Consider the following 10,678-nt stretch of genomic DNA (forward strand, 5'->3'; position numbering starts at 1 on the left):
GACAGTCGGGAAGTCGTCGTGCTAAGATCCCATAGGACCAACGCACCAGAGTAGCAACCATCACCGATGAAGGACGTTGTAGATCAGAAGGATCAAGCCTATAAACAACTGACCGTAGACCGGATCCAAACAGATCCATCAAAGACTAGCGCCGACCGAATCCTGCAAGATCTGACGAAGACACACCACTGCACGCCCTCCGACGATGCTAAACGTACCATCGGGGCGGGGATAGAACATGGAGGACATTATTCCTACCAAGGGACATCGCCGCCGCCACACAACCCCAATTAAGACGCTGAACCTAATAAGAACGAGAACGGGGTCCCTCCCGCCTGCGGGGAGCCGAGATCCTCCGCAACTCCATGCCCTAGAGGCCATTGAAGATGGGGCGGACCGGCGGTGGCACCGACGGGAGGAGAAGAGCTTTTCTCGTGGATGAGGAAAGAGATGGCGGTGCTAAATGATACATAGAGTTCAGAATTGTGTTCTGAACAATACTAGCAATAAACCATTTTTCCAAACTCGAGCTTCAATACCACTTACAACACCCTCGTCAACTCTTAAAACCGTTAATTCTACCCTACCAACTATTGTTTATTTTGAGTAATGTGGTGATTATTTGTCAATTGTTTTTTTACGGAATGACCATGTGGACACAGATTCGAGTAAGCACAACTAATTATAGTTAAACTATAGTTCTACCAAAAAAATATTATGGATTTTTAGAAAACGGAGAAATTTTGAAAAACATTACAGTGCTCAATGTAGGGAAATTGAATAATAGTAAAACCAACACTAGAGAAGATTAGAAGTATAACACACAATAACAAGTAACCGAAATTAAAAAGTACTTAATTTTTCTAGGGATAAATATCTAGCCATTTGATAATTGCATCATATTTTTTTCTACATTTTCAAATTAATTTATTTTTTGTAATTTCACTTCCCATAGTTTTATTTTTTATTTGTTTATTTTTGTAGTTTCATTTATGATATTCCTTTCAAAATATGTTCTCCTCGTTCGCTAAAATTCTTGTGGTTTTTATTCCTTAATATTAAATTTTATTTAAATATATTGAAAATTAGATTGACTGACTCCACTTTCATACCATATGAATATATGTCAATAAAATATGATGAAAACTAAAAACCACATCAAAATCATCCTAATTTGGACTTAAAGAGTATAAATGATTCCAAGAGTTGGGAGGTATGCTATGACCAATACTACCATTTGTGGTCGAAAATTTTGATCTTGGCTATAGTTGGGTGTGCGCACATGTCTATCGTCAAACATGCTCCAAACTCCTACCGTGATACAATCATACAAGGACCATACATACTTTTGGTGGTTTCTTGAGATAGTGCAGCATAGATTAGCTATACGGTAGTTTGGTAGCCAATTGTTAGCATGTGGATCCAACTCACTCATGCACAACTTGAGGGGGAAATAAGGAATGCACTCGTATTTTTAAATTAATTTCTTTCAGTTTTTGTAATTCAAATTCGACAATTTATTGTTTTATTGGTTTGTTTTCTAGTTTTTTATCTGGTTTTATTTCTACCGAAGGGCTTGGGGTTTTGTATATTAGAAAATGTTTCCTTGAATTTTAATATTTACTTAAAATTTTATTTAAAAATATTGTTGTTGAGCTTGCTTTTATACCACGGGAACATTATGGAAAACAAACTAACCCGAAACTAGATGTCATTTTGGAAAAGCATCCTACTTTAGATTAACGGAGCTTAACTAAAAACATTAGAGTGATCATTGCAGGGGAAATTGAATAATAGTAAGACCCAACGGTAAAAAAGATTAGAAGTATACCAAACAGTAACAAATATTACAATTTTCAAAGTAGGCAAGTTTTTTGGCGATACATATCTAGCCATTTGGTAATTGCGCCATTTTTTTCTACATTCGCAAATTAATTTCTTTGATTGCTATAATTTGACTTCCCACAATTTCTTGTTTTATTTGTTTATTTTTTAGTTTGTTTTATGATCTTCATTTCCAAAGATGTTCTCCTCGTTTGCTAAAGTACTCGTTTTTTAATTGACATTAAAATGCATTAAATTTTATTGAAAATTTGAATCACATTGACTCCACTTTCATACCACATGAATACATGTCAACAAAATCTGCTGAAAACTAAAATGCCACGTGAAAAGATTGTCCTAATTTAGATTAAAAGAGTCAAAATAAATGATTTTGAGAGTTAGGGGGTATACTCTCACCAAATAACACCATTTGTGGCTGAAAATTAGATCTCGGGGAGGGAAGATAAGGCAGGCGAATGAACTTAGTGGCTCCACCCTCCCGCTCCCGACCCGCTCCCTCCCGCTAGGGTTTCCACCGCCGCCGGCGGTGCCCTAGCCCCCACCCGCCGCCGGCGCGCGCGCCCCGGCCCATCCCGTCCCCCTCTTCCCCCTCCCCCTCCCGTTCCCGCCCCTGCGCCGCCTCCCCGGGAGGTGGCCGGGGCGGCGCGCCCCTCCCCTTCCTCTCGGCCCCCTGAAGGAAATATGCCCTAGAGGCAATAATAAAGTTGTTATTTATATTTCCTTATATCATGATAAAAGTTTATTATTCATGATAGAATTGTATTAACCAGAAACATGATACATGTGTGAATACATAGACAAACAGAGTGTCACTAGTATGCCTCTACTTGACTAGCTCGTTGATCAAAGATGGTTATGTTTCCTAACCATAGACATGAGTTGTCATTTGATTAACGGGATCACATCATTAGGAGAATGATGTGATTGACTTGACCCATTCCGTTAGCTTAGCACTTGATCATATAGTATTCTGCTATTGCTTTCTTCATGACTTATACATGTTCCTATGACTATGAGATTATGCAACTCCCGTTTACCGGAGGAACACTTTGTGTGCTACCAAACGTCACAACGTAAATGGGTAATTATAAAGGTGCTCTACAGGTGTCTCCAAAGGTACTTGTTGGGTTGGCGTATTTCGAGATTAGGATTTGTCACTCCGATTGTCGGAGAGGTATCTCTGGGCCCACTCGGTAATGCACATCACTATAAGCCTTGCAAGCATTGTAACTAATGAGTTAGTTGCGGGGTGATGTATTACGGAATGACTAAAGAGACTTGCCGGTAACGAGATTGAACTAGGTATTGAGATACCGACGATCGAATCTCGGGCAAGTAACATACCGATGACAAAGGGAACAACGTATGTTGTTATGCGGTTTGACCGATAAAGATCTTTGTAGAATATGTGGGAGCCAATATGAGCATCCAGGTTCCGCTATTGGTTATTGACCAGAGACGTGTCTCGGTCATGTCTACATAGTTCTCGAACCCGTAGAGTCTGCACGCTTAAAGTTCGATGACGATTTGTATTATGAGTTATGTGATTTGATGTACCGAAGGTAGTTCGGAGTCCCGGATGAGATCGGGGACTTGACGAGGAGTCTCGAAATGGTCAAGACGTAAAGATCGATATATTGGACGACTATATTCGGACATCGGAAAGGTTCCGAGTGATTCGGGTATTTTCGGAGTACCGGGGAGTTACGGGAATTCACCGGGAGAAGTATTGGGCCTTATTGGGCCATACGGGAATAGAGGAGAGAGGCCAAAAGGAAGGAGGCGCGCGGCCCCCTCTGGTCCGAATTAGACAAGGGGTGCAGCCCCCTTTTCCTTCTCCCTCTCCCCCTCTTTCCTTCTCTCCTACTCCGGAAAGGAAAGGGGAATCCTAGTAGGACTCCCCACACTTGGCGCGCTCCCTCTAGGGCCGGCCTCTCCCTCCCTCCTTTATATACGGGGGCAGGGGGCACCTCTAGACACAACAATTGATCATTGATCTCTTAGCCATGTGCGGTGCCCCCCTCCATCATATTCCACCTCGGTCATATCGTAGTAGTGCTTAGGCGAAACCCTGCGTCGGTAGCAACATCATCACCGTCATCACGCCGTCGTGCTGACGGAACTCTCCCGTGAAGCTCTGCTGGATCGGAGTTCGCGGGACGTCATCGAGCTGAACGTGTGCTGAACTCAGAGGTGCCGTACGTTCGGTACTTGGATCGGTCGGATCGTGAAGACATACGACTACATCAACCATGTTGTGCTAACGCTTCCGCTTTCGGTCTACGAGGGTACGTGGACAACACTCTCCCCTCTCGTTGCTATGCATCACCATGATCCTGTGTGTGCGTAGGAATTTTTTTAAAATTACTACGTTCCCCGACACCCCCACCTTCGTGGGATCTCCCCCGCCGCCGCCGGCGCTGGCCCGGGTGGTGCCGGCGGCGGCGGGCCCTTCTGTCCCCGCGCGCTCGTCTCCTTCCCGGGGCAGGTGTCGGTGGCGGTGCTGCACGGCAGGGCGGCGGCCCGGCGACCCGGCGGTGGGCGCGGTGGCGGTGCTGCCCTTGGCGGCAGGGAGGTGTGGTGACGTGCCGTGGCTGGCGGCGCGCCCCCGGCCCAGATCTGGGCCCTTCCGGCCCCATCTGGGTCCTAGCGGGCTGGCCACTGGCGTGGCTTCGACGTCCTCTGCGTGGCGCGGAGGTGGAGCGGCTCGGACTCGAGGTGGTGGCGCCGACGGCATGCCTTCTGCAGCGTGAAGGTGGGAGCTTTACGAGCATCTCCCGGCCGGACCTGTGGGCCCACGGGACCGGTATGCTCCTGCTGTCACGTCCGGCCAGTTACCGTCGTTGACGGTGGAGGTTGGGCCCTCCCGCGTGCCGACGATGCTGCTGTCTCGAGTCCCGACTCCTCTTCTTCGTTGTGCAGGCCCCTTTCGTGGTGCCGTAGTAAGACGGTGCGTAAGCTTCAAGACCGTTTTGGCGCAGAGTGGTGGTTTGTTTGGTGGCGTGCTCCGGAGCGCCCGAGGTGATGATTGGGATCAGAGAAATCCCTGTCGGCCGAGCTGACTCCGACGCGGTGGTGCCTGAGGGTGTCGCCGAACCTTCCTGGAGGGCGTCGGAGGTACCCTTCCTCTCTCCTCGTCGCGTACCGGAGGAAATCCTTGGCAGCAGCGTCGTCATCGCCGTGTCCTTTCTTGGAGGTGTTGTTTGGTACCGGCGCTTCAGAGTATAGGAGCTTAGTGGAGGATCCCGGTGGGCGCGGCGGTCGCGAAGCTTCTTCGTTTTTGTTGATCCGCCGGTGTCGGCATTTGTTTTTTTTTTCTTTGTTTCTTTTGGGCGTACTTGTGCTGCTTCTGGCCCAGCACATATCTACTTGTATCGGCGAGGTTTGCTTTGTAATACAAAGAGGGGGAATCGTTCAATTAGATCTCGGCCGTAGTTGGGTGTGCGCACATGACTACCGTCAAAATGCTCCAAACTGCTACAAGGACCATACGTTCTTTGGTGTTTTTTTTTGCGTCGAACGTACTTTGGTGGTTTGTTGAGACATTGTAGCTGAGATTACTTACACGGTAGCACTTGCGGAAATCTCACTGCAATACGTTTGGTAGTCAATGATTAGCACGTGAATCCAACTCACTCTGAAAGTCGGCAGGACGCAGTTCATGCACGCACGCGCCTGGTGCTCGAAACAATTCACGTACTACTATAGTCGTGCCTGAAGCCGGCCCCGCTACGTTGACAGGCTGGGCTGGCTGGCTAGCACCTATGCATGAAATCAGAGCTCTGCGCCCGGCGTTCGAGTCGGCCAAGCCAGGGCCGCATGGTGGTCGCCGCCCCGTCGTGACGTGAACGCTCGATCGGGGTCTCGACGCATGATGGCATTTGACGGCGATGATGGCCTCCACGGCGCGGCGCGCCTCCCCCGACACGAGAGCGCCTACGGCGTGGAGTGTGCGCCCTGGACGTGGTCTACGGCGGGTCCCCACCCCGCAGTAGGAGGGCGCTCGAGTTGCGTCGCTCGCGATGCAACGAGGCAGGCAGGGCAGCCCGTTTGATGGCCTATAATGGCGGTTGCATCGGGCCGTTCCCCTGCGCCGCTACACCATCACTGCCAGCGGCGGCCTCCGGTGGCGTCCATGATTCTCCGGTCGCACGGGCCTCCGCCCACACCAATCAGGCGGCGCGGGCCGGGTGACGCCCCGGTGACGATAGTGCCATATGTTGCATTGCTATCATGCTTCTCCGGGCATGTGTGTCGAGCAGCCGTTTGCTGCGTCCCATTTTTCTATCCAAATCCCCTAACGCAGCAGGCGATGGAATTAGTAGTTGGATTTGAACTAGCGTGTCACGGCTTATACGCAAATGGAAGCAGACCGAAGGCGAGTGTAATCCACTAGGAGACAGCACGTGAAGTACAATCTCGATGAGTAATCTCGCATGTCCGGTGGTCCATCGGGGCAAGCCCCGCTGCCAGTACTCCTCGGCCATCATGGCTGTCCCCCGGGCGCCCCGGCGCGCCGCCATGACTATCCCGCCCGCCCCGCCGGCGCCTACCCTACCGACGGGGCGGCCCTAGGCCAGCAGCATCGATCGATGGCCACGGCGGGCACGCGCGTCGCATCCGACGGCGCCCGGCCCCTCCGCCGCCCGATCCCGATCCGACGGCGCGCCAGGCGTTCGTGCATGCACTCAATGGTTCCCTCCCGCGGACGCGTGCGTGCGGCTCGGCTTGCTTCGTGCTTGGGACTGGGTTGGAATGGGTGGATTGCCCTGCCACGATGCCCACCTCCATTGACCGGGGCCTCGCCTCCCCTCCGCACCGCCATTCAGCCGCCTTACAGTCACCGACATGTGGGCCGCTCCTTTCACCCGGCCCCGCGCGTCATCGTGCGTGCGGCCAAAACGATGGCGTGGGCCGCGGGGCAGGGCTCGGGCTCGGGCGCGGTGGGAAGCGGCACGCGCACCCACAGCGAGCACGAACCCATCGAGTGCGCACGCCACCTCATTAATTTCGTTCCCTCTCTCCCCCCGCCCCCGCCCCCATTCATTCATTCGTTTCCATCACTGCGCTGCGCCGCGGTGCTCTGCTCGCCATCCTCCTCCTCCTCCCCCTTCCTTCCTTCCTCTCTGTATCTACTCAAAAGGAGTGCAAGGCAAAAAGAATCAATAGAGAGAGGGGGAGGGCAAGGCGGGGCATGAACCCACGCACGCACGCACGCACGCACCAATCCGAGCATCCAACGCTCCCTTCATCCCTTGTATAAAACCCCGCGCTGCGGCCAGCGCCTTCCATCCATCCATCCGCTCTGCTCCTCCCTGCTCTCCACCGGCCTGCTTGCTTGCTCGTCGGCCGCGATTCCTCTTCCGTCCAGATCATCCATCCACAGTTCCACACCATACGCACCTCGTCGACTGACTGGTAACAGCACAGCCATCGCCATTACATCCCTCGCCTGCTCTGCTGCCTCGAGCGCGCGCCAGCAGTGCCTTGATGCCGTTTCCGTTTGATGCAGAGTAGGATGCCGTGGGTGGTGCTCTTCCATGTCGTCCTCTGATCATCGCCGCCGCTCCGCCGATCGACAGCGACCCAGGAGGACATGCGAGCTGGGTTCAACGGGCCTGACGCGATCGTTATGACAAGTGGCGCCGTCGCGTATTACTACAGATTGACGCAAGTCTGCCAGGTGAAAAACTAGTAAGCTACTACAATGTTCTTCACTCTTTCTACTACTCTACTTGTTTAGTTTCAGATTGATTCTTGTTGATGATTTCTTCCTAGCTTTTGAGCATCACTAGTCTCATGCTTGCTTGCTAGTGGGAGCGGGAATGAATCATGATGCATCATCTCATCTTCTAGTATAGTTGTAGATAAGCAGCAACTTTCTCATTGGTGCTGTCCGTTAGTGTTTGATAGGAAAGGAAATGCTGTTGCATGCAGACAGGAAAGCTTGCGATCGGGGCCCGCGTTTTGACGGAACTCGACGTCCACGGGCTTGTTGACAAAGTGGTTTGTTAGTGGTCAAAAGAAAAAGACATGGCGTTTTCAAGCAGTGTCTTTTTGTTTTGCCTTCTTTTTTTGTTGGTCGACAAAAGATGGGAGTTGCAGCTAGTACTACTCCAGCGCTGCTTTGGCTTATGTATTCTTTGCCTCAGACAGGGGAGCATGTTCGTGCGCTTGTTCGTCTGTACTTCTTGACATGCATAGTTAAAATAAGTAGCACTAGTAACTTCGAATTAACAAATAGCAGTATATAGATCCTAAGGTACATGAAATTTAAATAGTTTGTTTGGTTCATAATGCCCTTTGCCACGTCAGTGAATTGAAATTTCGGGTAACAGTACACTCTGAAGTTCCATTTTGCGGATCGTATGGAGAAAAGAACAGTACACTCTGTAGTTCCTCTGCTTCTAGTATCGTAGCTGCATGCTGAAACAGTAGCGACAGTTCAGATTTATTCAGTAATAATGCAAGTATCGGCACATAGAGTTAGACACCCACATTGCTACTCTTATTAGAGCATTTCCCTTGGAGAATCGAGTAGGACGTCTAGCGTGTGTTATGCTTTAGTGGTGTCCTACAGTACGCTGTGTACCACCCTGATCATTACTTGCAGCCAAGTAGAGCACCTTTTCCTTTTTGACGAGCGCTATATGCCACTAGTCGTCTACTATGATCTGTCCGTGCATGTATGCATTCATGTTCAGTCTCAAAGACTAGTCGCTGCCACCCTCTGTACTCATTTTGCTCTGTTCTCGCGCTGGGAAATCTTGGCACGCTTCAGAACAATCAGAGGCATCATAAGATCATGTGCTCATAAGCCATGATCATACATTGCACTTCCATCATACTCATGTTTGCATTTCCATTTCTTTTAACTTTTGTTTGATTGTCTGCTCGTGATTCCTTCACTAACGTATCTTGCCACTGCCTTCCTGCTTGCAGGCCGAATACTTCCGCCAGCTGCTCAAGCCCGTGACGTAGATTCGACCACAAAATCCCACACATCCACCAGAGACAATTCCATCCAAAACAACCTCAAACCCAGACAGACTGACTGCATCAATTTTGAACTGAACCCTTGAATTCTTAGTTCGTTTTCCTTCCATTCGAATTTCGAAAGCAACACCTGTCATTTTCCTTGAATTCTCCACCGAACCGATCCATCCGCAAAGACATCTCCAGGAGTTGAGCAGCTAGCAGCAACAAGTGAAGCGATGCAGGGAGATCCAGGCTACGGGTACGGTGGCTACGCCGCCGGCTACGGCTACGGCTACGGCGGTGGCTACGGCGCCGGCTATGACATGGCCGGGTACGGCAACGGAGCCGGAGGAGCCTACTACACCAACGACCGGTACCCCGCGGCGGCGCCGCCTGCCTATGAGGACCCGCTCGCCGGTCGGAGGCAGCACGACTTCCCGGCTCCGCTCACCGGGCTCGAGTTCCAGCCGTCAGATACCTGCCCCAAGAACTACGTCATCTTTGATCAGACCTATGACCGGAGCAGGGTGATGTACCACCCGTCGCTGGCCAACAACTTCGGCTCCTCCGGGGGCTACGACCAGCACTGCAACAACGGCGGCTACGACCAGAACTACGTCGGCAAGAGCACCTACTACGGCGGCGACCAGGACGGAGGCGAGTGTTCAATCCGGCAGAAGGAGGACACCGACGAGATCGACGCGCTGATGAGCTCCGGGGACGGCGACGAGGAGGACGACGTGCTGAGCACGGGTCGCACGCCTGCCTGCCGCGGAGGGGGCTCGCCCGACTCCACCTGCTCCTCCGGGTACGTGGTGAGCGTCAGCCCGACTGGCAACGCCGCGGGCGCCGGCGGGGGCGGGGAGAGGAAGAAGGAGCGGATGAAGAAGATGATGAAGACGCTCAAGGGGATCATCCCCGGCGGCGACCGGATGGACACGCCCGCCGTCCTGGACGAGGCCGTCAGGTACCTCAAGTCGCTCAAGGTGGAGGTGAAGAAGCTCGGGGTGCGCGGATCAAGAAGCTAGGGAGGGACAGCGACCTCACATGGCAATGCAGGTCGAGCCAATGATGGAGGCAGATAAGACGGGGGAGTTGGTGCTCGCTCCTTTTTGCGCTGCCATGATGATACCATCCCGTGGAGCTCTCGAGGATCAGTGGAAAGGAATGATATGGAAGGATTCAGTTGCCGCACGCGCCGATCTCTCGCCCCTCCCTCCCTCTAGCTGCGTGCGTGCCTGGATTGTTGCTTTGCTTTTGTAGAAGTTGCTGCTTTTCTTCCGCCCTCCCCCGCCCCCTCCCTGTCGTATCTCTAGGTGCCGGCTGGTGTTGTAACTTGCATGCTGATTATATACACCGTGTTTTTGTTTATCCCCGTCATCATCCCTCCCCCGGGCTCCGCTCTACTTCTATAGAGTTGGCTTACCATGTTCTTTATTGTTCTTTTATTTTTTAGCAATGGCGGTTGAATCCCCTGCAACAGGACTTGAATCTCTTATTGGGGCGAAAATTTGTTGTAGAAATTTCATATGATGGGAGCTTAAGATTTATTAAAAAGATGCAATTCTATGAAGGCGTCTCTGAAATTCTGAATTAAGGGGCTGGCTTTCGATTTACTGCAGAATGCTACTTTCCCACTTTCTTTGGATTACAAACATTTTTCAGGGAGTTGGGCTAAACGGGAATTTCCTAGTATATTGGAATTCCATCCAAATAGACCATACGAAGTTTTGATCATGCAAATCTAAGAGCATCTACAACCGCAACCTGCAAATCCGAGCCCTCAAACGCTCGCTCCACTAGACGGGTCGGACGCCTCGGACGCCGCACTGGCCTCCGCACGGGTTGGCTGGCT

At 51.2% G+C, this 10,678-nt stretch overlaps 1 protein-coding gene across 4 annotated transcripts; it reads left to right on the forward strand.

Moving 5' to 3' along the window:
- Positions 1 to 6,901: 6,901 nt before the first annotated feature.
- On the forward strand, positions 6,902 to 10,194 carry LOC123167510 (transcription factor bHLH144). Of its 4 annotated transcripts, none has more exons than XM_044585350.1 (3): positions 6,902 to 7,263; positions 7,358 to 7,528; positions 8,788 to 10,194. In XM_044585350.1, exon 3 carries the CDS (start codon positions 9,060 to 9,062, stop codon positions 9,849 to 9,851), a length of 792 nt encoding a protein of 263 aa, XP_044441285.1. In that variant the 5' UTR covers positions 6,902 to 7,263; positions 7,358 to 7,528; positions 8,788 to 9,059; the 3' UTR covers positions 9,852 to 10,194. The 4 variants fall into 4 exon arrangements, with proteins under 4 accessions (XP_044441285.1, XP_044441284.1, XP_044441283.1 ...); XM_044585349.1 differs by having other exon boundaries at positions 7,363 to 7,528; XM_044585348.1 differs by having other exon boundaries at positions 6,903 to 7,263; positions 7,358 to 7,539.
- Positions 10,195 to 10,678: the final 484 nt, after the last annotated feature.

Source organism: Triticum aestivum, chromosome 7D (assembly GCF_018294505.1).
Source record: "Triticum aestivum cultivar Chinese Spring chromosome 7D, IWGSC CS RefSeq v2.1, whole genome shotgun sequence".
Taxonomy (NCBI): domain Eukaryota; kingdom Viridiplantae; phylum Streptophyta; class Magnoliopsida; order Poales; family Poaceae; genus Triticum; species Triticum aestivum.